General features: G+C 41.7%; 1 protein-coding gene across 1 annotated transcript in view; it reads right to left on the bottom strand.

Moving 5' to 3' along the window:
• RSPO3 (R-spondin 3) overlaps positions 1 to 23358 on the bottom strand; it is a 27667-nt gene extending 4309 nt beyond the window's left edge. The window contains exons 1-4 of the mRNA XM_026844532.1: positions 23325 to 23358; positions 22600 to 22791; positions 20952 to 21098; positions 18363 to 18560 (exon numbers count right to left, since the gene is read on the bottom strand). Of these exons, the coding sequence (XP_026700333.1) occupies positions 18363 to 18560; positions 20952 to 21098; positions 22600 to 22791; positions 23325 to 23358 (571 nt within the window). The remainder of the gene's footprint in view (positions 1 to 18362; positions 18561 to 20951; positions 21099 to 22599; positions 22792 to 23324) is intronic.
• Between the last annotated feature and the right edge of the window lie 172 nt (positions 23359 to 23530).

Raw genomic sequence — 23530 nt, 5'->3', positions numbered from 1 at the left:
CGATGCCCCCCTGCCCCGCTCCCTTCTCGCTCCCCTCCCGCTCCCGCGAGCCCGGGGTGAAGCGCAGGGCTCCGCGTGCGGGGAGGGTCCGTTCTCTCTACCCTCCAGTTATTTTTTCAGGAGTTAGCAACGAGTGTTTCCTGTCCAGTTCCCTTCCTCCGCGTTTTGTCTGCTGTTATATCTTCTGTCTGTGCTTTAATGTTGCGTACAAGGTGAACTCTTTTTTTTTTTTTTTTTTTTCTTTTTTTTTTAGGATGCCAGGAAGAGGATTTAAAAAAAGGCGGTGTGTTGTGCCACAACACGGGAATATTATTGTTTCCTGATGGGCTATAGAATTCTCTTACGGTGATGACTAATGCTGCTAAAGTTTATGTCTTCTTATGGGTTCAATAAAACCTTTCAAAATTAAAAATAAATAAATAAAGAGCTTGAGTTTTTAAGTAGGAGATAGTCAAATATTTTCCAAGAGAATATTACGGTCATGAAGATGTTGATTCATGAGCTTCTAATAGTCCTGTGAAGTAATTATTTGGCATTAAGATAGCTTTTGTTCCAGAACCAAAACTTTCACACAGCAAACTGTACCAGGAGAATTAGTCTGTAGGCACTGCCCAGTGAATTTTCTTGTAGGTAGGGGGTATTTTACTACTTCTAATAATAGTAACCTTGTATATTGAAGAAAATCTACAGACGTGCTATAATTTTTAGAAGTTCAGTAGTTCAGATTAAACACAGACACGAAATTAATTCAGACAACAATATAATTACATGTCAGATCAGTTTAAAGGTGCTGAGTTCTTGTTAATCTAATTTATAGCCCATGGTCAAAGAAATCCCCGCGTCTGCCATTTATGCAATCCATGTCTGAATGTATATTTAAGTATGCAAACCAGAGTATTTCAGACAAGTCTTTGGATTATCACATCAGATGTGGTGCTTCCACTAGACCTATCACCATATTTTATGAAGTAAAGGGAGGAAGGGTTCGTCACAACTTGGGAGAAGTTGGTACTTAAGAGCATGTGAGAGAGAGCGAGTTACTGAAAAAATCATGGCTGATGTGGATTAACTACCACAGGTTACAATTTCATCTACTTTAGGCATTGTCACTTAGTCCCACCCTATTATATTCAGCTGTATTTGCTACAGGGAGCTCAGAACAGTACATTTGTTCCCTTCTCCCTTCCATGGGCACTGAAACCCCAAACCACCATAGGAAGGCATAAAATCCTATTGTGCAAACTGCTTCGCTTTGGTGGGGGGGCTGTCACTGGGTAGGTCCCATGGAAACCCCTGAGGAATGAAAATCTGGCGTCAGGCATTTGGGATGATTGTATTTCTTCTGGAGACATCACTCCCATGAACAAATTTACCCTGAGAGAGCAGAAGGGTCAAGAAGAGTCACTGAACTGAGCCCGTTGGAGTTGCAGGCACCGACATAATCGGCCCCTATCTGGAAGGGCCCCGGCGCTTCTACTGTGCGTGTCACCACGGACCACAAAATCCTCCCCACTACACTGTGATGAGCCAAAGAGCTATAATAAAAGACCACAAGCCACAGCTGTAACATGCCACAGTGTTCTTCTGCACCCCTCACAGCCTCGGCTGACCTCTCTGCACTTTCCTGGCTACTGGAGCAGTGTCAGCACCGGTGCTCCAGTACTAGTGTCCCAATATGTCTGTACCCCACAAGGTACAGGGACAAAATTTAGGGGCTAAGTGCCACCACTCTGTGTCACCCTTCTTTCCACCTATCCACACCCTTCTCAGAGACTTTTTAGTCCTCTTAGACTAAAAGTCCGTCACTCTTTCCTCATGACGTGACCTGGACAAGAACAGCATAACATGTGCTGAGGGAGGTTACCAATAAGAAGAGCATGCCCCAGGCTCTAAAACCACTTACTACAGCTTTACATCTATAATACAGTTGTGTCATATTATGTAAATGAGTAGATCACTCTCATTTTCAAGAAAAGTAACTTTTTTTTTTTTTTTTTTCTGAAACAAAGGCTGTAGCAAGTACTCACGCTACTTGCCAAGATAACAGGCATTCAAACCCCCAACTGCCCACTGATGCAGAGGACATGCTCCTTTCATTCACGAGCCACTAGCAGCTGATTCATCTGGTATGTCTTTATGAAGTTTAAAGAGCATAACTTTCTTAGCAGCAATCATTGTCTTCCTAGTTATAGTGGCCCTATTTTATAATCACTAAGTTTTTCAGGTGACCAGAGTGGTGAGGGTCAACAACTTCAGAATTACCTAGGTGCTACATGGCTCAATGCATTTCCTGGCCTTACTTATTCTTTAAGATGCATCAACTGCTGAAGTGAATATGGATAAAAATTTTAAAGGTGCTAAGGTCCAAAGGCATTCAAGGAGCAATTAATTTGGCCAAGCATAGGTTCTCCTGCTGTTGAGATGCATGAGGACAGCCTACCTGTCTTCCACCTACCAGTCCAGATAGATACAGGTGTTAAGGCATGTGTCATATCCATAGTCCTATGTCGTGATCTTAGATAACTCAAAATACCTCAGATGATACTGACACGGTTGAGCAACCACATTAGGGGACTTAGTGGCTAACTTGTACTTATGTGCCCTATCTCATCTTGAAAATGGAAATATTTCTCAAGATGTAGGCTCTAGGTGATGTTGGAGCCTGAGACCTACAGAAGTCTTTCTATGAGATTTAGGATCCCTGAGCTTCATTTGCCTCTGGAAATAGGATCTGGACAGCTAGATTGCATTCACTCAAATGTTCGTATTTATGTTGTGTGTGTTAGCCTGTGCTTACAAGAAGAGTACAGTGCCAAAGCAGGCACGTTAGGAGGAACGAAAATGTTGGGTCTAAATACAGGAATAGATCAGGCCTGTGCAACAGCCCTTTGCAAAAACAGGAAAGAGGAGGCTGAGCATATCAGCTATGCCAAAACAGGAGATGTCAGGCTTTGCTGCCGTAGCAGATAAAGAACAAGTTGTATCCCATTAGGTGTATGGGAAGTAGGAAGGGATCATTTATTCTGTGGGCTGCTTGGGAAATGACACTGCTACACTCATGAGCTCATAAGCAAGGCTTATGGAAAGTCCCTGGCCTAACTGTCTTGTGATGACCTCTTTGCAGTAGAAATGGGTTGAATCTGCTTTTCCTGTGCCATTGCCTGTGCCTGAAAATACAAGAATATCCTCCAGTCAGAGAAGCAGCCAGAGGAAGAGGATTTCTACAATGAGTTCTGTTCGCTGTTTTGTGGAGAAATTTACTGCTGTCTCTTCAAACCAGAGCCTGTGGGGATTTATTTCCTTTGCCCTTGTCTGTTGGGACTAAGGGAATTTGTTAGCAGTCTTGTTTTAATCAGGACTAATGTTGTGCTAACAGCAATTTTATAATTACATAACAGTTTTCATCTTATAAGAACCCACAGCTTATAAACTGGGAACACAGCTTCCAAAGACAGTAAAGTAATGGCTATTTAGCAGTGCAGAAAACCACTCTTCATTGCTTAGGATGGGAAGTGACATACACCATGTTGGTATTTAGGAAAGTGGCATTTTCTCTCTGAGCTTGCTTTGAGATTTTTAACAGTGGCTTCTGAATGGGATTTGATTTTTACATCTTGCCTAAAAGTGGCAAAAAGGTGGATGAGTGTCCAAATCCACCTTATAAGCCTCTTTTAAGGCTAACAGAATCAGATGCCAATACAAAGATGGGTCATAGTAGTGATCGGTACCAAACCCCCTTACCCCGTTGTTAGAGCGTCAGGATATTGGCAGAAATCTATAATAGTTGTTTTCCTTTTAGGCACCAATAACCGAAGCCCTTCCATTAGCCTGGATTGAGGTCATAAATATAGTCCTTTTCAGAGACTTAGTTCAGCTGGTGTAGCCTTTTGAGCAAACCAGAAATAAAAATGTGATGCTGCATTATGTCAGAGCTGCATGTTTAGTCTGCCTCTCTAGAAATAATCAAGAAAAGTTATACATGATAAGAGACAGATGCTAGTGCCTCAGCAGACATTTGAACTCTTCTAGCACAATAGTAAAAAGGAGAAAACACCCAAAGAAACTTGTTTCTTTAGTACTCAAATTTGTACTCTGAGTGCTCTGAAGGGAGGGATAAACAAGAAAAGACGTTTTCCTTGGCTTTACTTAAACCGACTGCATTAATGTAACCTGCCAATTCAGAAGACACTTATGCAATCCTGATGTTCAGATGCATCCATAAGAATGTTTTTTTTTTTCCCTAAGCAACCATGACTTGGAGCTGGGCTATACCGATGACTTAGTACGGATCTTGGAGAGGATTTGTGAGTGCTGAATCTAACGCTTGGGCAAGGCCCTGGCCTGGTACTAGATGCCAGGGCCAGGGCACCTGGCCACCTTCCATCAATTCATTTTCTGGTATAGGTGCAGCTATACACTCCTCTGGAGTCCCCTCCTTACATGTCTTTAAGTTTCCCAATGTGCCAGGAAGGTAAATGAAGATGAGGAGTCAACAGGATACACCTCTGGCCCTGCTCTGTACGGTTCACTTGTCCCCTCCGCCCTAAGCGCAGTTTGTTTGCGTTCCTGCCTGAGGTGACACCCGTGCTGACAGGTGGGCGGGAGCCCCAGCATACCCCACAGGTAACCCAGGCCAGCCTGATGGATGAACCGGCTGGTCGGCAGCAGCTAACGTGCAGGGAGACGGCAGCCCCTGACGGATCCACTCAGCAAAACCATCAGCCCAGAGCCAGGGCGCTATTACTTAAATTCACCAGAGGCCCAATTCTGCCCTCTGTTGTACTTGCTCAAACAGATGGAGGTCACCAGGGTTGGGCTCTGGTGTAAATGAAGGGAGAATTTGCTTTCAAGGATACTTTTTAAAACAAGGTGTTGAAAAATGACTGTTTCTTTCTGTTTCATGTCTCCAATGTGTGTGTACTATTTGAGCTGGCCAAAGCATTGATCCACCCCTCTTTAGATAGTGCCAGTATTTCCAAATGCTTTTACATGCTGATTAAAATGACAGGTCAGGTTTCTAAATTTCACACAGATCAGGGACTCCAATGGTCCCCTTTTAAAAAAGGTGATGTGATATTTCACTTTGGCCATCTCCATGTTTCTGAAGATTTTTTTTCACCTACTGTGAGGGTACCTGGCAGTTCATCAGGTAGAGAGCAACTTGTGGAGAAGCAGATGGGAATCCCCGAGACTCTCGGGCTGCCTCTGAAAAAGGCTCAGGAAATTTTTATGCCAAAGTGAGTCAGAACTTAGCCCTAGGAAGCTTGGGGAGCTTGGGTGACCAAGATGCTATCAAAATGATCTCAGGTTTTCAGGCTCTTGAGTCTCAGCCTGCCAGGTGGGTTGCCAAAGACCAACCCAGTGGACAACCTGGCAGGATACTAGTCAGAAACCTAACACAAAGGCAAAGTTGTTTCAAAACTTGCCTGCTTTCCACTAGGAGTTCATTGAAATCAGCTAGTTTCTGGGAAATGTGATGACTTTGATAATCTGGTATTTTCCATCCCTTTGGAAAATGCAGCCCTATAAAATATTAAAAAAAGATTTCTAAGCCGGGGTCATGGAGGACATGCATGAAAAAATTTGAATGCAAATATTTTAACACTGCCCGTAAGTCTTCAATTTAAAATGAATCACAGATAGAATTTGTCCATGTCTTGTCTTTTTTTTTTTCCCCCCAAGAATGTGATAAGTTTATTCTTTTTAACCCTCTGGGAATGAACTGTGCATTTAGAGCTGTTTGTAGTAACATAGGCTTTGCACACTGAAGTGAGCAGCCGGCTTTATGAGTAGCTTGAAGTGGAATGTGAAGAATGAGTATGCCATGTGACAGTGCATCACTGGAGTCCACTTCACTTAGTATACTTTATAAACTGACCACTATGCCATTTAGATTGGATACAAATGGGGTCGCATGGCCCAGAGATTAGAGGAGTTGCAGCCCCCACTGAGATCAGAAAGCAGCCTCTCATGATGGAGGGCACTACCAAGTACTAAGGAAAGTCTGTAACTCCTTAGCCACCCCACCAAAAGATCTGCCTTGCGTCCTGTCTAGCACAGTTCCCACCAGCAGTATACAATGGCAGTTCAGTAGAACCTGCTGTAGGTATGTTTCATTTTTCCGCTTGGTGCCTGACTGGTGTCTTAAGAATGCTACAGCAGTGCTGGTAAATTGGTGACAATCTCAGGCTTTATACTTCCAGGTGTGCCTTGTGGGGTGTGCGCACTCCATGTGGCAGGGCTTATTACAGCAGCTGAATTGTAGGGCTACAAAAAGGTTCTAGGGAACCTGAAACTTTTGTACTATGATGTATTGCAAGAATTCAGGACCTTCTCTAGCCTCTGAAAACTGAGACTGTGGGAACCAGCAGTCTCTCTTTCCAGCTGCCTCTTGCCTCCAGATGAAGAAGCCCACTGTACACAAGTCAGCTAATATGTTCATGCTTCTCTTTAAAACTGAGTAACTAATCAGTTTCCTGCCTCCTCCAAGAACTTTTACATTAGTCAAAAGGTGAAACTACTCGGTATTTCTACAGATTTGAGTGACACCTGCTTTTGTTAGCAACTCCTTAGGCACTCCTTTACAACATCTGAGACCAACCCTGTAGCCACTAAAACCAGCAATATTTTTCAAGGGTCCAGGATGACATGCTCAGAAACACTTTACAGACTATCATACAGAAATGTAGAAATCTCAGGGGCAAGAAAACAGCAAACAGTTAGTTCACACATACTGTAGTAACATACTAAATGGAGAAGGATGCTTTGTCCAAAGAATCCAGAGTAAATAGACCCTTACTCCAACCTCAACCAGAAACTCAAAGAAGTTACTTAAAATTGTTGATGTACTTTTGAAAATGTTACTCGAGATGTATCTATGTTCAGGAAGTTCATTTAAGTGCTCTGAAAGAGTGAGTTGCTTTCAGTTAGAAAACAGAGGTTCCATCAACCTTAAGCCTGTAGTATTCAGAGAGATTCACAGAGACTCTTCCATCTCCATATTGCATCTTCCATTATGTCATATTTCAACCTACGAGATTTATCCATCATAGTCTGATTTAAGACTGCTGGCAAAAAAAATCTAGCAACATAAAAAATACTATGGCTGGGAATGTGTTCCTTCATCTTATTGATGAACCTTTTCTTTCTTTATAAAACAGTCTTCATATAACTTCCTCAGGTTCCACAACTGTAAAATGGAGCTGGGAGTTCCTTAATTTTACTAAGTGCCTCAGAATCTATAGATAAAACCCACTACTGCTGCAAATCAGATCCACTGAAGCAGACAGAGAGTCCTCCTTATTTCAGTTAATGTCTTGAATGACATTAACTGAAATACGTCATTCTTGAATCAAATAGAGAGCTCAGGATCCTTCTTTACAGAGTATCGTTTCCTTGCTCATGCTTAATTGCAGCAAGGGCTGGATCACCCACTGGCATTCTCTCCCACCACCCACATACGTACAAGAAATAAAGTCAGTTTCTCTGGGTTTAAACTAAATCCTTCTGTTTTAGCAATGCACATTTCTACTTAAGCAATAAACATCTGTCGTCTGCCATTTATTAATATTAATTATAAATGGCCACTAGCTCATGGGATCCAAGTCCACCAGCTGAGATTTTTCCAACTTTGACCTTGTTAGGCTTTGTATAAAAAGTGTTCAGAAGGGTCCTTCGAAGCTTGAAGCCAACAATAAGTGCAATTTGCGGAGTGCAGCATTTAGATTATGCATTTAGAACAAGGGCAGTCAGAAGGGGTGATGGGGAGCGGGGGAGGGAGGGAAGGAGGGAATACAGAGCCTGAAATAGCGTTCCTTTAAATGCTTAGGAGTTTTAGACCTTTCTGCAGGCTAATGACAGGGAGAGCCCTTGTCCATAATGAAACTGGCCCATCCATTAAACATTACTGTAAATGAAAGGTTGCGTGAATTAAAGGTTGTTCATCTCATGTTTCAGGAATGTAGCTGTGTTTCATGTCTGAAGCCTGTTTTCCTTTGAAATGGAGTTCTTCAGATGACAAATGAGAGAGAGAATTTCAGAAAGCAAATGAGCAGAAGTAAATACATGCTTAAGAACAAAGCAGAGACATAACTGTAGCTGTAAATCTTTATACTGGGGCTACTGTTTGCCATAGATATTAGGGAGGATTAGTTTAGAATTGAGAAATTTCATTAGTGGGATATTTTGCTTGTAAACTAAAAAACAACAGAAAAATCCCAACAGTTAAGTGTTAAATTCTAGCCTTAATATCACCTGTACATCTTTCACTCATTAAGCGCTAGTTAATTCTTTTGCTACCATTTTGGGTTTCATGGAACAAAAAATAGAAAATTTAGGAAATTCTTCTGAATTTTGAGGGGCCACAGCATCTTTAAATGATAAATTATTTTTTTTTCTCCCCTTTAATTTCTTGCCACTGCAAAATTGCTTCCATGAAAATAACTGATAAATAATACTTGTTTGCATCAGTCCTTACAATTAGCTCTTTATTTTTCAGGCTTAATCATACAGCAGTTTTACCCTCACAGACCACATCTGCTTCATCTGCTCTTAAAATATGCATAGCTTTATTGACAGAGAGGTGCTAGCTTATATCTCTGGTGAATTAGTGTACCAAGTTCACTGAAATTTCTGTAAGAAAATCAGCCCTATACTCTTCCTATAACAATGATTCAAAGCTGACGAATGCAAAGAGGAATATGAACAGATATCTCAGCAACGCAAATGACTAAACTGTACAAAATGAAAGGAAAGCTGATTTCAGTGCTTTGACTCAGGCCCAGATAAAAGTCTGAGCTTGGTAAAGACAGCAGGAGGCCTTATATTGAGGTCAGTCGACAGAGACACTTGGATTTGTGCTCTGTAAATGTGCAGTATGCTGTCTCTCTGTGGAAGTGTTACAGAAGGCAACAGGCAAGAAAAAAAATCTGGAAATTCTGTAGAAATTTTAGAAATGCTTATCAAAGCCCTGTCTAGTCCCTTACTAGGCTATGAAGCTGAACTGCTATACTTAGACTGTCTCTGATGGATGTTTGTCTAACCTTAAAAATCTTCCATGATGGAGATTCCCACAACCTCTCCTGATCTTTATGATCTCTGATAATAACATTGAATGTTATCATCTCATTGGGAACACTCTGAAGCTCCTTTGAACCTTTATAAAGGAACATTATGGCAGTGAGTGTTTTCTTTTACAAAAGTTATGAAGTTATTTGGAAGAGAGCTGGGAGGTGGCAGCCTAAGCAGACCAAAGGCTACATCAGGTGTCAGAGCTGGCAGGGAGAATGAGCTGAGAAGAGACGATGAGACTGGAGATGCAGAGACCTGGGTGGAGAAAAGCAAACAAAACTGCCTGGGTGGGAAGAACAGGCAAATATCCAGTAAGATGAGGAGAAGCAGCAGCCAAAAAGTGCTCCTTTTTCACTTTGTTACAAAGGAATGCTGAAAATCCCTGCTTTACAGCTAGATTCAAAGTACTCTGAAGTCAATGGGATTTCAGTGGGTCTTGGATCAGGCCCCTTAAAAGAAGGGCAGCTGTAACACAGTAATGAACGAGTGCCATTGCTGTCCACAACTGGCAGAGTTATAGCAGCATTGCTATACATGGAAGTGTTCCACAGCCCAGGATTTAGCTGATTAAACAGTGCTGCTTGTGTCACCATTAGACCTGAAACATCCACTGCCTGATTTACTCTGTAGCTCACATACCCTAAATATTTTGCATTCTTGGACTAAATCTGATAGATGTGCTAGCAAACATCTCTCTTGCATTTTTTCTTCTTTCCAGGACACAAAGGCTGAAATAGTGAGGGGTTTAGATCTCCAGGTAGCGAGGGCCAGGTGAGCCCTGCTGTCAGCAGCCATTTTCCTTTGTCTTTACTTTGTGGTAATATATCCCAAAGGTGAGAAAACAGCTTGCTGTGGTCTTCTGAAGAGTCAAAAGAAGGAAGTTGTCACGATGCCTTGCTGTGACACACAGCCTGGAAGAGGCTCATATCCTCTTCCAAATGTGACAAATGTGTCCCTTCTTCAGAAAGAGCTCCTTGAAGCACTAGAAGGTAGGGCAAGGACTTTGGAAGCATCGACTGTGAGAAGTGGTAGAAAGACCAGTGTGGAGAGAAGGATGGGTACATGAGGATGTGCAAGCAGAGCAAGGAAGTGAAGTGGGGTAACAGAGAACAATACTTTCACACATGATCTCTGCCTGGTGCTGAGTGAGGAGCCATAGTTTCCTATTTGCCTCTCCCTGAAACTCAACAATGTGAAGTCACTGAAGGTGCCATGGATGAGTAAAGTACAGAGACCAGGCAGACCCCTGCATGTCTGCACAGCATAACACATAGTTTGTTTTAGGACTCTGTTTGACCAGCAACAGCCATCCCTCTTCCCTGGTCAAATCTGCTATGGAGGGAATAGACCCAGCTAGTTTAAATGCAGGCCAGAAGGTGGCCCGTGGCCTTGTGGCCGAGGAGCGGACCTTTGCCTGCATTTCTTTAGCAGTATAGACATAGCTGCAGATTTCACCTTCTAAAGTTGGAGCTGCTCCTCTCAATTCCAAACATTTTTATTTAAGAGAAAAGATTTCAGCCAGGTGCTGGAAATTAGGTTCTGAGTGAATACCTGATGAGCACTTTGGAAGGGAGAGGAAGAGTGGTTTGTGAGAGGTTTGTATTCCCTCCTATTTTTCCTAGAGAGCTCAGGCATCTAAAAGATAGTCAGCCAGCCAATTCTGGAGCACAAGGAGGCACCAGAAGGGAAGATCAGAAAGGGAAAAAGAGCTGATTTTTATCCCTTATTTGGTTTAGTGATCTGAGGAGAACAGCTCTTGCATCCTTCACATTTTAATAGAAGAATGCAATCAGCTTTTTTTCTGATTCACTCCACTTACGGGAGCAATTGACCACATGCTTCTTTCTCGGCTTTGACACCTTTCCTGTTAATATGAGGTTGACGCTGTTTACCAGCAGCTTGTCCAGCACATTTTTTATAGCATGCTCCAGAGGACCTCAGGGCAGCTGAGCAACCTGCCCCTCTGCTCCCACGTCCCCAGGACAGGGAGGAGATGGAAGGTGGCAACAGAAGAGCTGGCAACAGGAGAGGAGAACGTCTCCCAAGGAGCACAGAGACAGCATCAGCCCAGCACCCTGCGAGGCTAAAACCAATTTTGATACTTGAGGGCACGACAGGTTAGTATATAGCCACAGCCATTTACAGCCTGGCTGTTATTGAGATGCATATTATTCAGAGAATACAGCCTTGGCATGGTACAGATATACAAAGTGTGTGCATACGTGTATGGTACCGTATGGGCAAAGGCACACAGCATATATGTATTACTTGCTTGCATGGTTGTCTGTCAGAACTGGGAGGTATGAAGAGTCTTTAATGTTCACACTAACACAAACAAACATACTTGTAGCAAAACACACTACTACTATTAATGAGTTCCGATTTTAAGGTCTCATTTTGCAGGTAGTAACCTAATAAGTCTCCCAAAACTGCCTGTGATTAAATTTTGAAAACGGTGTTTTATAAGTTTAAAAATGCCTTTTTCCAGCCTTTTTAGCCCTTGAATTCTAGAGCCAGTACATCCTCTACTATTAGCTATTTTGTATTTACAAGTTGGTCTGACTCATATTGGTCCTATTTTTAACCCTCTTAACCCTTCTCACCCAGATGTCTTTTCTCCATCGCACCGCTGTCTGCTGGGCTGAGGCAGTGAGCAGCCCTGTGCTGTCCGTGCCCTGCCTTGCTCAAGGTATCCCCAGGACACCATTTCACTTCGTGTTACAACTAGCAGATTCCCAGCCTCAACAGCCTTTCTCTTGAAGGCTGGAAATGTGTTAAAGTTAAAGAGTCAAAACCCCTGCAAGGAAAGGAAATGAGAGGTCCTCTTGGCAGCAACAAACAGAAAATAAACAACCAAACTCTTCACAAGACAGATTCCTCAATTATAGTAACTCAGGCTCACAAAGGCCAGAGTTATGACCCATTGGCGTATGCAGTATGTAAACACAGGGTTGCAGTAATTAGCTTTGTGTTCATTTTGAGACTTCTGAAGTCCTGTGACCTGCCATGGAGTCAGGTCATTAACCATAACCACTCTAGTGACCTTCACACAGGACACCCCATCTCTCACAGTTATACGAGCAAACTGTGCACTGTGATGTGTCCCTGACTCACATGCTCCAGCACTCTTGTTTTAAATGCCACTGAGCTACACATGAGGGAGAGGATGTGACTTTTGGGATGAACTGTGATTGGAATATTTCACTTTCCCACATAGCAATGCTTAGGACTTAAATGTGATTAAGTAAAAATACACAGTATCAAAAATATCCAAAATTTCCCCCAGTTGTTTTTTTTTTGTTTGTTTTGTTTTGTTTTGTTTTGTTTTTCAATCAGAAAAAACTATTTTAAAATAGTACATTGAAGAATTATTGGACTGATGTGAGCCTCCATTCCCCTGGGAAGAGACTTTTATCTTTGGTGTGTGGAGTGTGTAGGTACAGACTATTCATAGCTTTCTCTGTAAAGATCAGTTCACCTTAATAAGCAGGTGTACAGCTGGTACTAGCTGTTTATCGCTAAACACAGCAAAATGCTGTTCCAACCCTGATTTTGCCAACACTAAACCAAATTAGTATTGGGAATGAGTATTTTTCTACTCTATTTTTTGTCTTACAGTGTCTGACCCATGGATCTCCTGAAACACACTCATCTTGCTTAGTCATCCTGGGTTAACCTTGGTTTAGATGCAAAGTTGCACTTGGTTTAGTGTTGCAAAGTCATTACTGTGCAGATGGAGAAAATGTGCCCTTTAATTTAAAAGTTAGCAGACAGAAGTCCAGATTACTCATCCTAGGCTGTCCTTAACGGTCATTGGAAAGAAACGGGCACTTTCAGGAGGCAAATTATTTTGCCCTTCTTAGAATCCAACTTACAGTGTCATGGATCCCCCTCCCCAGGTGCAGTATTAACCTCACCATTAAAATGACTCTTGCTTTGATAAAAACAACTAATTTTTACCTGTCCAGTTTAAGTGCAGTGAATCCCATCAGGCTAAGGAGACTCACTGGAGTTCCAGCATGCCATTCCTTATCTGAATTCTCAGATAGCAAAATCCTCTTTGAGAAAATTGCATCCATGTCAAATTCAGATTGTCCAGTGTGATAACGGCTCAACAAAATGCACAGAGGTCTGGCAGTCCAGAATTTTTTGGAAAAAAAAGGGGTATTACCACATGTATAAATTCATTGATGTGGCACATACTTGTGCAAGTCATATGTGGCTACACAGGAGTTTCTATGGGTTGTGAAGATCATTAAACCCTGATTTTATGTGCTGCAATTCAAAACCTGTACAGAGAAGTGGTGAAACTCCCACTGGGTGTTTTTAAAGGCTTCCTTCACTACTGTACTTCTACGTACATTTTAAAATGTAATGCAACTTGTGCATCTTTTGTTTTAGTAGGGACTCTCTTTTTCTTTCTCTATTTTGTCTGGGACACCTTAACTGACTATTAACTAAATTAGTGCGCCTCAGTAGGAGATCAACTGCAGAAACTTTGTGAGAAATACTAAAGGGGCAACTTAATTTAGACTCCAGAGCCTTCTGTGCTTCACTGTTACATGGATCCATATGGCATGATAGCATGTACATTAGGGTGGGTAACTCAGTGAGTTTTAAGTTAAGTGAGTGAAATTAGTTTATTGTCTAATATTATTAAGCTACATTGTTTTCAGCTAAAGTAAATTCTCAATGAATGGCTTGGGATTTTTAATGAATGGTGGTTTTGGAAATCTGATGGATGCCTGACAGGATTCCTTCCTCACACAATAGCCACCTAAAGAAATTTTCAGTCATGACCTGATAAATATGTTTGAAGCATTATGCAGACATATAGCAATAAGGGATGGAGGAACTAGTTCAAAGAAACAACAGAGATGAGTCTCAGTTCTCTAAGCTATTCAAATCAAACCTGGATTTTTATATTCACATGTACACAGTGCAGGATAGAAGCATTTATTTTGCTTTATTTCCCCCAAATAGATACACTTCCTCATTAAACTGCTCAAAACCAAATCCTGTTCCCTTGGTACCCTTCTGTTTACCGGTCTGTATCTAGAATTCAGCTCCTTATCTCAAAGACACTGCTTTCTCTCTTATTTTTCCTGTACACTAAAAAAAAAAATCACTAAAAAGCATATCTGTATTCTCCTTACAGCACAAACCATTAACAGACAAGCTACCTTTCCGCCACGGGGTTGCAGTCTTGTGAATTTTGACTAAAATTTCCCCTCTTCCTTTCATAACAGTATCCTGCTTTCATACTCTACAAGGTGACAATTCCTACACTCCACAGTGAAAAAGAAATATGCTATCCTACATTGGTCTCACTATGTCTTCACATCTAATGCTTGAACTTTTGCCTGTCAGGAACAGAAACTTTCTTTGGTCTCTTTGCACAGAACTGGATGCAGTTAACATTGGTTCACTCCTTTGAATGTCTAAATGCCACCAGCATGCAAATGAATCATTCTATGAACGAGCAACAATTGAAATGTATTATTTATTTGTTTACAACAATGCAACTGTGTAACCAATGTAGCCTATCTATTCACTTGCATAATGCTCAGCTTTCTAAGATGTCTTCCTTGTACATAACCGTGCACTTAGTCTTTTGGTCAGTGTTTTTAGTCTCTTCGAACTGATCAGGATATGTTCTCTAAAAGCACTTGAAACTGTCTGCTGTCTGGGGGTTTAGTTGGGACTCAATATAAAGTCATATGGTGAATGTTCTTGGCAGAATTACTTGTGCATGAAAACATGCAATTGCTTCCCCACAAATACTTCTGTATGCAATTCTGATATTTGTCTTTTGGCCAGTAGAAGTCAATCTCATACATTTGCAGACAGCAGTCCAAAGGGACTTGCATTTGGCCAGATCACATTTATTAAGGCAAAGAAATAATATTGATGGATAATTTTCATTGTTTGAAGAACTCTGCAAGCTATGCTTTTCCAGTACATCTATTTGACATTAATGAACATAGCTACAGGAAACACGTGACTCTCAACGTAAGTCTGTCAATCAGTGAAAGGTAGGAGCCAAGTAGATGTTAAAAGTAATAGTGCACTGCACTGGGGGAACAAAATAAAAAGTGTGAGGAAAAGATAGGAAGAAGAAACTGGAACTTAAAATCATATAGTCATACAGACTAAAAAGAACTCACCATCATGTGATTAAAAGAGAATACTGAAATAAATTACAGTGAGGTTTGGATGGGACTGTGCTACAAAAGGAGCCTGTATGTGAAACACATGGGAATCAGAACACACTGGGATAACTACGTCAGTGTTAAAATAAGTTAAAAGAACCTTTTGGGCTACTTGGGCTATTTGTATCCTCATTATTCCCATTTGTTTGCGTTCATTCTGAAAATACTAGCATCTCCTCCTGGTAAAACTTCATTTATAGCCAGTGAGGGGAAGAAAAAAAAAGAGTTGTAATAGATCTCACAAGCTTTAATGACACACCAGTAGATGGAAACAAAAAAAAACCCCTCTTCATCCATTTTATCTTGTTTTGCGTAGCTGTTCCAGAAACATGTCCTTGCTTCTGTGCGATAGCAGCGACTTAACTGACTAACATCCTGTCTCTGACCTCAACTTCTTGAGCAAAGTTGTTGAGGCATCTGTGACGAGCATACCCCATCATCATGTGGTCTTTGCCCTAACTCCCTTGGCCACAGACATCTATTCAACATGGAAATGGCAGAGGCTGGCCGAGCTAACTCTCTGTTCATGGTTGCGGAGAAAAGATTAGCAGCACTGTTGGTAACTGCTGGGTCTGCTGCTAGACTTCAAAAGCTGATGCCGTGAAAGCTAAACTCCAGAGCTGATGCCTGAGTGTCAATGGGGAGTCATACAATACAAAAGAACATTTTCAATATTTCTTAACAGTAAATACAAACATATTTACTTTCCCTTCCCTTTCCCAAACTTTTTTTTTGTTGTTATCTCCTTCTGTACTCATTGGCTGGACAAAGCTAACCATAAGAACAGAGCCTGGTTTGGTTTCTTGTGCAATTATTCTGTTGTTCAAAGGGGAACAGAAGTTTCTCTCTGTGTAATAAGGGACAGTGGCAGTAGGGAAGATAATTTGCCTGGAAGTTGAGTTGGAGAGCTTCATTTCCCCATTGCAGTAGGAACAGAAGGAAAACTTTCAGCATAATTCTCAGATTCCTGGCTTGTCACCATAATCCAACCCTTAAAGCTATTTTAATCTAATGCTTTATGTGTGAATTTCCTCAGTTTTATTAAGAATTATCTTTTCTTTAAAAAAATTTACATTCTTCTCCCTGTGAAGGTGTATGAAAGTGAATGGGACAGACTTTTGTGGATACTGAGAAGTATATAGTGGTGGATTTCAGAATATGAAACAAAAATGGCTCTCAGACATATACATACAAATTCCAAGGGCATGGGTAGATTTGGAACATAAGTTCCATCTGCTTGCATTGGTTTTGAAGAAATTGACTACTGAGTATAAAACAGGCTATAATATGTGAATTGCTCAAAAGGAAGAAAAATACCCCCACCTTTATGCACGTGGCAGAAAAAAAAAAAAAAAAAAAGAAATGAAAAAGATTCATGATTCTGAATGAATTCTTGTGGTGCACAGTATTTTTCAAGTATGGTTTGGCTCAGATCCCATAAAATAAGAATTGACAGTAAAATACGTGAGTAGTTTCTTCTGAAGTACTGACTACTCAAGAACAGCAGGCATTTCTCAAAGCAAAACGTCCTGTCCAATCTGAAGAGACTGCCAAATTGCTATAAGCAGATACACAACATCATTATCACCTCAAAAAAAAAAAAAGTTTCACGGTTCCAAAATTACAATTCAGTCCTATATTTTCAGCTCTCGCAAAATTAGCTTTGGCAGAGAGAAAAGGATTCTTCCCCCCATTACAGCAGGCTAATGAGAGGTTGTTTCAAGTTGTGCCGCTGTGCAGAAGCAGAGGCAAGCATGAACAATTTGGACATAGTTTCTAAGCATAAGGGAATCTGTAAATAGCTTGCCTTGGCTGCTCCCCTGAGGCAGATACACTTCTCTACCTCTTTAAGGCACTGCCTGACGCAAGGAGGAGGATTTGACATCTACCCTATAGGTTCCCATAAGTCAGTAGATCTAGCCAGGTTTGGGTGAGGGGGAGGCACCTGCAGCTATCTGGTTCATAAGATCCTCCTTCTAATGTTGTTTCCCTTTTCATGAAGTATATCCCAAGGGAACAAGCCAATCTTCACAAGGATTACAAGCTCCAAGCCCCTTTAATGTTTCTCTAAGTAATCTGCAGCATTTAACAATAAGACAGTAAGTTAGTGCTTAGTACCAGCAGCTCATCCCGGCTCACAGATGTTCATCCTCAAAAGGGGTGAAACCTTGAAAGTGGGAAATAAGAAGGGAAGAGGAAAAGGAAAGGGATGAGGAAAAGGAAACATTCCATCGACACTCCTGTGCCAACCACAGGACAGAGCTGTTGGGGACAGAGCAAGTAACTTCCCTTCTGCAAGAAGGAGAGAAAAAGGAACAATGGAACAACAATCTCTACTGTGTGGAATTTGTATAAAGTATGATTTGGTAGACTTCTTAAGCATCTCCCATTCTTAATACGTGGGATACCATTCACTAGGTGCCATGATGGGGAATAAGTCCAACAGGCTGGCTCGCAAGGAGGAGCGGTTCTGCTGGCAATCTTACTTATTGGGTGAAACCAAGTGGAGTTTCGCTTGGCTGGCACACAGTGTTGTGGTCTTTCTCCCATACTGGGATTCCATGAGCCAAGCGCAATGGCAGAATCAGGCCACGTTGTTCAGCCACAGCTAGTAGCAGGAGCACAGGGTGGGAGAGAGGCCACAGTGTTGCTATTGCAAGGGTTATGGTCTTACCTGTAAAGAAGCATGAATTAGGAGTTGGTTTGGAAGAATCCCATGGTTGAAGTGCGAAACTTGTCTGCCTGAGACCCAACAACTCCCACCATGAGATATTTTACAATAGATTTTTGTTCTGAGCTTCACATGCAACCCCTCATCTTGGCAGCTCTTTCAGCAGAACCGAGGGAGAATGTCCCTTCCCATCCAGCCCACCCTGTCCTCTCTAGATCACACAAAGCGCATTTCTTGAGCAGTGTTAGGACTTTATTTACTCCAGGCAAGGGCACAGTTCTCTCAAGCCCAAAGAACACCACATCAATGGGAGCTTTGGTGAAGCCTGCAATCGAGGCCTGGGAATTCAGATGTGAGTTATTAAACAAGCACAATACCAATCTCATATTATGATGATGATAACGTGGTACCTTTTCCTTCCTTCTGACATCTCTTTCTTTGTACAATACATTTTCTGCTCTCGCTTGTAGCTGGGCAAGGATTGCCCCTTGCTGACGGATGCTGTACGATCTCTCTGACCCTTACTTCATTTCCTCTTTTGAAACCACATGTTTTTCCTTTCTTTGTGCAAGGGCTCCATGGACTCCACTCACTAGCTTCACAGTGCACTGCAATAAACATAGGACAAGCTGAGCCTGGCCAATATCTTTTTGTATACACAATGCATATGGTACATTAATTTTATTCTGCATCAGCCAAAAAGTGGCAAAAGTTAATGGAATTAATCAGGATTTGCAGCAGTGAATTGCCAGAAATTGGACTGCTGAAGATATACTGCACAAAATAATGTCAAATAATTATGCCAGTTACTATTTTGTACTCGCTGTTTTGTAATTCCATTCCTGAAGTGGGTCAACAACAACATAACTGGTCTCAGGAAAATCAGTTACTGGGGCTTGTTCTGGGGTTGCTTTGGTTTTGTGGAGGTATGAATCATTGTAACTTCAGTGGAATTAAACTTTGACCATGCCTCTGTGAAAGGAGAGTGAAGTCACTGGGTCAAGTTGCTGCAGCTGGTCTCAAAGGTACTGAATTTGGAAATCAATAGAGTTATAAAGGACCAATTAATATCAAAAGGTATTACATTAAAACTCAAGCATCTTTGGTGATATTGGTATTGCTTGGTATTCATCTTAAATAGTGAAAGATCCATCATCTGTAGCATATACAAGCTGTAAGTAGGCAACACAGAGAATTTGGGTCGGGGGGGTGCAAGCTTTTCAAAAAAGTGGGGGTTACAGTTTATAAACCACAGTGATCTGAATGCTGATCCTGTACTATTGGGAACTCAAAAAGTGTGCTGCTGGACACTTGTCCAAACAGTGTAGACAAAAATGGGAGTAACCTTGGAAGCTCAACAGCATGCTCTTGATAACTACCCTTTTGTGCCATCTCCTCAGTATCCTTCTCGTGATAAAAGATAGTAAACATTTATATTTAATTAATGTTCACATGTCTGCTTAAGACTATTAAACTACTGCTGAAGAAGGAAAGAATTCCAGACCCTCTATAAGGAGAAATATATAATTCAACATTTTTCCAGCTCCAGAATTTACTTCCAAATTTTTCAAAACCTAAAAATATAACTGACCTCAGGCAATCTCTGAGCCTTTCTCCAGTGAATTGTCATGTGGGTCATTTTGTTTTTCATATTACAGTGGAGCTCTCCTGTTAAAATAATTGGCCTTCACGTGCACAAAAAGGTTCTGTTTTCCCTCCGTAGCTTTAAATGGCTTTTCCTAGTTGAGACTGACTCATTGTTAAAGCAGCTAAGTCTACAGCACTTGGAAATAGCCATCAAGGAACAAAAACCATCCCTGAATTTCTTTCAAAGATTAAAGTCTTTGCTTGAAAATAAAACCATAAAAACCATCACTGCCACCTGAACTAATATGTATTTGAGAAGGAAAATGACAAACTACTGTACATTATTTTCATTCCTGAATTACTTCCCCTCCAAAACGTGCAATGCCAGCAAGAGCTATGTGCCTGATACTGTGGGGGAGGAGATTTCCATCATGGCCAGACTGCGCCTAAGTGCTCCCTGGTTGCTGGTGGCTGAAGAGGTTACCGCTTCCACCGCAGTTTGCAGCCCTCAGCCACCACAATTCACAGCCGGCGTACTAAAATAAGCTGAACCTTGCCGCAGCTTCGGCGTGCACATGGCAGGGGGTGTCCACTGCAGCAGCCCAGAGGCAAATATATCACTTGTTCTGCTTTCAGCTGGAGGGGTGGCAGAGGGATGGAGCACAATTAGGTGTGGTGACCTCCAAAATTGCCTCGGCGTGAATAATCGGAGCTTGTGAGTCAGAGGCTGGAGAGATACAAAAGCAGGTCTCTTCTCTGCAGCCAGTGAGTCACAGGACCAGTGTCGCCAATCTCATTCCTTCAGTGACAGTGCTACGCTATTTGGTGTTTTATTTTAATCCTCAGTTTCTGGGTCAGGTGATTATGCACATTTTGGGGTTTTGTTAGGTTTTTTTTGGGTTTTTTCCTTAATGTTTTAGTTTCCAGCCTTCACCTTTTTAAAGGTAAGCTTCAAAATCTTGATGCATACATGCTTTGAAGGCTCAGGTAGCACAAGGGATCTAAAGCAAAGCAGTTAGTATTTTAATCTTTCAGGTACATGTGGGGTCTGGCCCAGGTTTTTTGAGCCTTCGCTCTTAGTGGTGCTGCATAACACTGTAACAGAGCAAGTAAGAGATGGATGTCATTCTACCTCAGGGCAGACCAGACAGGCCATATTTCCTGAGGCAGAATTGCCCTTAGCATCAAGATTGTGTTTGTGAGGCACAACCGAGCTTGTGCTTCTTGTGAAATGGCAGGCTTGGGATAATACCTTGAGTTTGTTGTGCTGGGGAATACATCTTGTGATGCAGAACATTTTCATTTTAAGTTGCATTTCCCTGGGGGTGTAACTGATCTTGCAATTCATGCCCTCCTTAGATCCCCCATCCCCTGTGAGAAAACCAGGCAGGACATGGGGGGACCAGACTTACCGATGCTAGTGCACTCCATCGTGTGATTGTTGGCTTCCAGCCCATCAGGGCACTTTTCAAGGCACTTTCCACTGTATAAGTAAAACCCACTTTTACACTTTGTGCAGAAGTTTCTGGTGAAGCAGGTATCACAGTCAGCTTTACATTCTGAAATGCAAACAGTAAACAATGTTGTTGCTCTTTGCCACGAAACGCCATGGGGTCTCTCACATATACCAGAATCACACAATTCTAGCAATATTAATCAATCTTCAAAGGAAGAAAATTTTATTTAGATCTTCTTCATGGCCTGTGCACACAGTGAGGCCAGTCACAAGTGACCTTGGCATGAGTGAGGATTTAATAAGGATGGCCTGATGCTGAATGACCTCACACTGCTTGTCTTCTTGCAGACCTATGCAAAAAGAAGACAGAGCACAGCACATCAGAATTACAACATACTGCTTCAGCCCTACACTGACACAGCATAGATTAACCCCACAGAGCACAGGTACTGGGCCAGCTCCACACTATCTATCTCCCTCCATCCAGGAGAAATAAAAATATGACAGAATTTAGAATCTGCTTAAGACTGTTCTGCATCATCATCTTCTTGGGTTTTTTTAAATGACTCTCATATTCAATCAGTTGTTCTGCAGTATTTCATGTATTCTCTGTATGACTACCCAAATTGACATTAGTGGCATATTTCCCAGTTCTCAGATGTTTTGAAAAGAAATAATAAATAAAAACTTATGCATGGCACAGCTCATGTCTGATATGCAAGGCCACACACTGCTAAAAAAGTGAGCAAATACTTTACAGTCTCAAGTTACTGTGTAAGACTTTACTCTGGGGTCCGTTCATTAAATAACTTTTATTACCAGGTAAAAACTGGGAGAGTTGCTTGGCCGCCGCTCTTATGTTTTTATATCACCTGTGGGATTAAAAACAGTGAATTCAACAACAAAAAGAGGAGTGGGGAGGACATTGCGAACTTTTCCAGTTCATTTATGGTTCAAAATACATAGTGGGGTCAAAATGTTGCCCACGCAGTAAAGAACAGAGTTGGGTTCTCTGTCTCCCATCCCAGAGGCCACATGAATTGGTAACTTCCCCCAGATCAAGCTGAAACCTGGCCAGCTGAAACCTGGGCAGCTGCTACAAGCATTTAGAGGACTACACTGAGTGTGAGACTGGCTATAATGAGACCAGGGCAAACTGCATTTCCAAAGAATGCCACCTGCCATCTTCTTTCCTTGATGCAGAGGTCAGGCAGGTAAGGGCAGTGGGTTAAATGGCTCCAGCCACTGAGATTCAGCGTCGCTCCACCAGCGCTCTTCAGAGTTGCCGTCACTCCCTCCTGTGGCTGGAGGAATGACTGGTGCTGGCACTGCCCTTTGTTTTCCATGGAGGTGTAGAGGAGACCATCCCCCGGGTCCTAGACAGGTCATTCACACGGAGCCGGGATCCCTGAGCTTTAGGCCGTTTTGTGATCCTTCACCTTAACTTATTGCTCAGGTTAATATTTACTGCAGTACTATAAAAGAACCGAACAAATAAAGACTCGGCCTGTCTGTCTGCTTCTCTGTTGACTTGACTCCTAATGGGATGCAGCATTCAAGAGAGAGCAAACAAATCCATGCGCTTCCCCTTTCCCAGCACTTACTTGCACACTTATTAATGTCAGGATACCGTGTCCCATAGTATCCACTTGGACACGAGGAAAGACATACTCCAATCTGTTTCATCCCAATCCTCTCCAGAACGAAAAAGAGCCTGGGCTTACATGACAGGCATCCGTTGTAGTCAGAACATGTAGCACACCCTCCTTGGCAACCCTGGCTCACGTTAGGATGCACTGAGAAAACAAGCATTAAAAAAAATACGGTGAGAGAACAAGATATTAGACAAGACCATGAAATAATAGTTCCTCTGTTCTTGGAAGGGTGGACCATCGACCTCTCTGACAGCTCTTAAAGATTGCTTCATTTTTTCTTGTGTCTCTTATGACCTGACATTTCGTTTCAGAGATTATTTCATCTGCATAAAAATGAGAATCTCGGCTGATGTGCTCACATCTTGCAGAAATAACTAACAGCAAATTATATTTGAATTAGATTCCAAGGAACAGCAGCATCCTAGAGAACAGTTATTTTTCTTTTACTTATTTTCAGTGGCTTTTCTGCCTTGTATGCACTTGGCTCAGCAGATAAATACATGTTCACTTATCTTTGCTTTTCCTAGCTGGATGATTAAAAATCAATCTAGTATATAATTTTCTTCATTCACTAAATGCCATTTGATTAAGTTCTGCTGTGCAGGAATATACCCTTGTAAGATCTGATGCTAATTTGCTTTAATAAAAAGACACAGGAGACCCATCCTTCTCACCCTCCTTCTTTTCCTGGAATGTTCTCTCTGGCATGTTTTAATCTCTAACAATTACAACCTGATGTTCAGACTTAACTGTGGCATTTACCCTGCTCCAGTCCCAGCATGGAGCATAGGTAGGATTATATTTGCCTTTCAATTGAATTGTTCTGATTCTTCAGACAAGGAAAGGAAAACTTAATGCATTCACTGCTTAAGACTATCCA

Source organism: Athene cunicularia, assembly GCF_003259725.1.
Source record: "Athene cunicularia isolate RWA chromosome 3 unlocalized genomic scaffold, athCun1 chr3_part1, whole genome shotgun sequence".
NCBI classification, from domain to species: Eukaryota; Metazoa; Chordata; class Aves; order Strigiformes; family Strigidae; genus Athene; species Athene cunicularia.
This window is presented reverse-complemented; position numbering and strand designations above follow the sequence as displayed.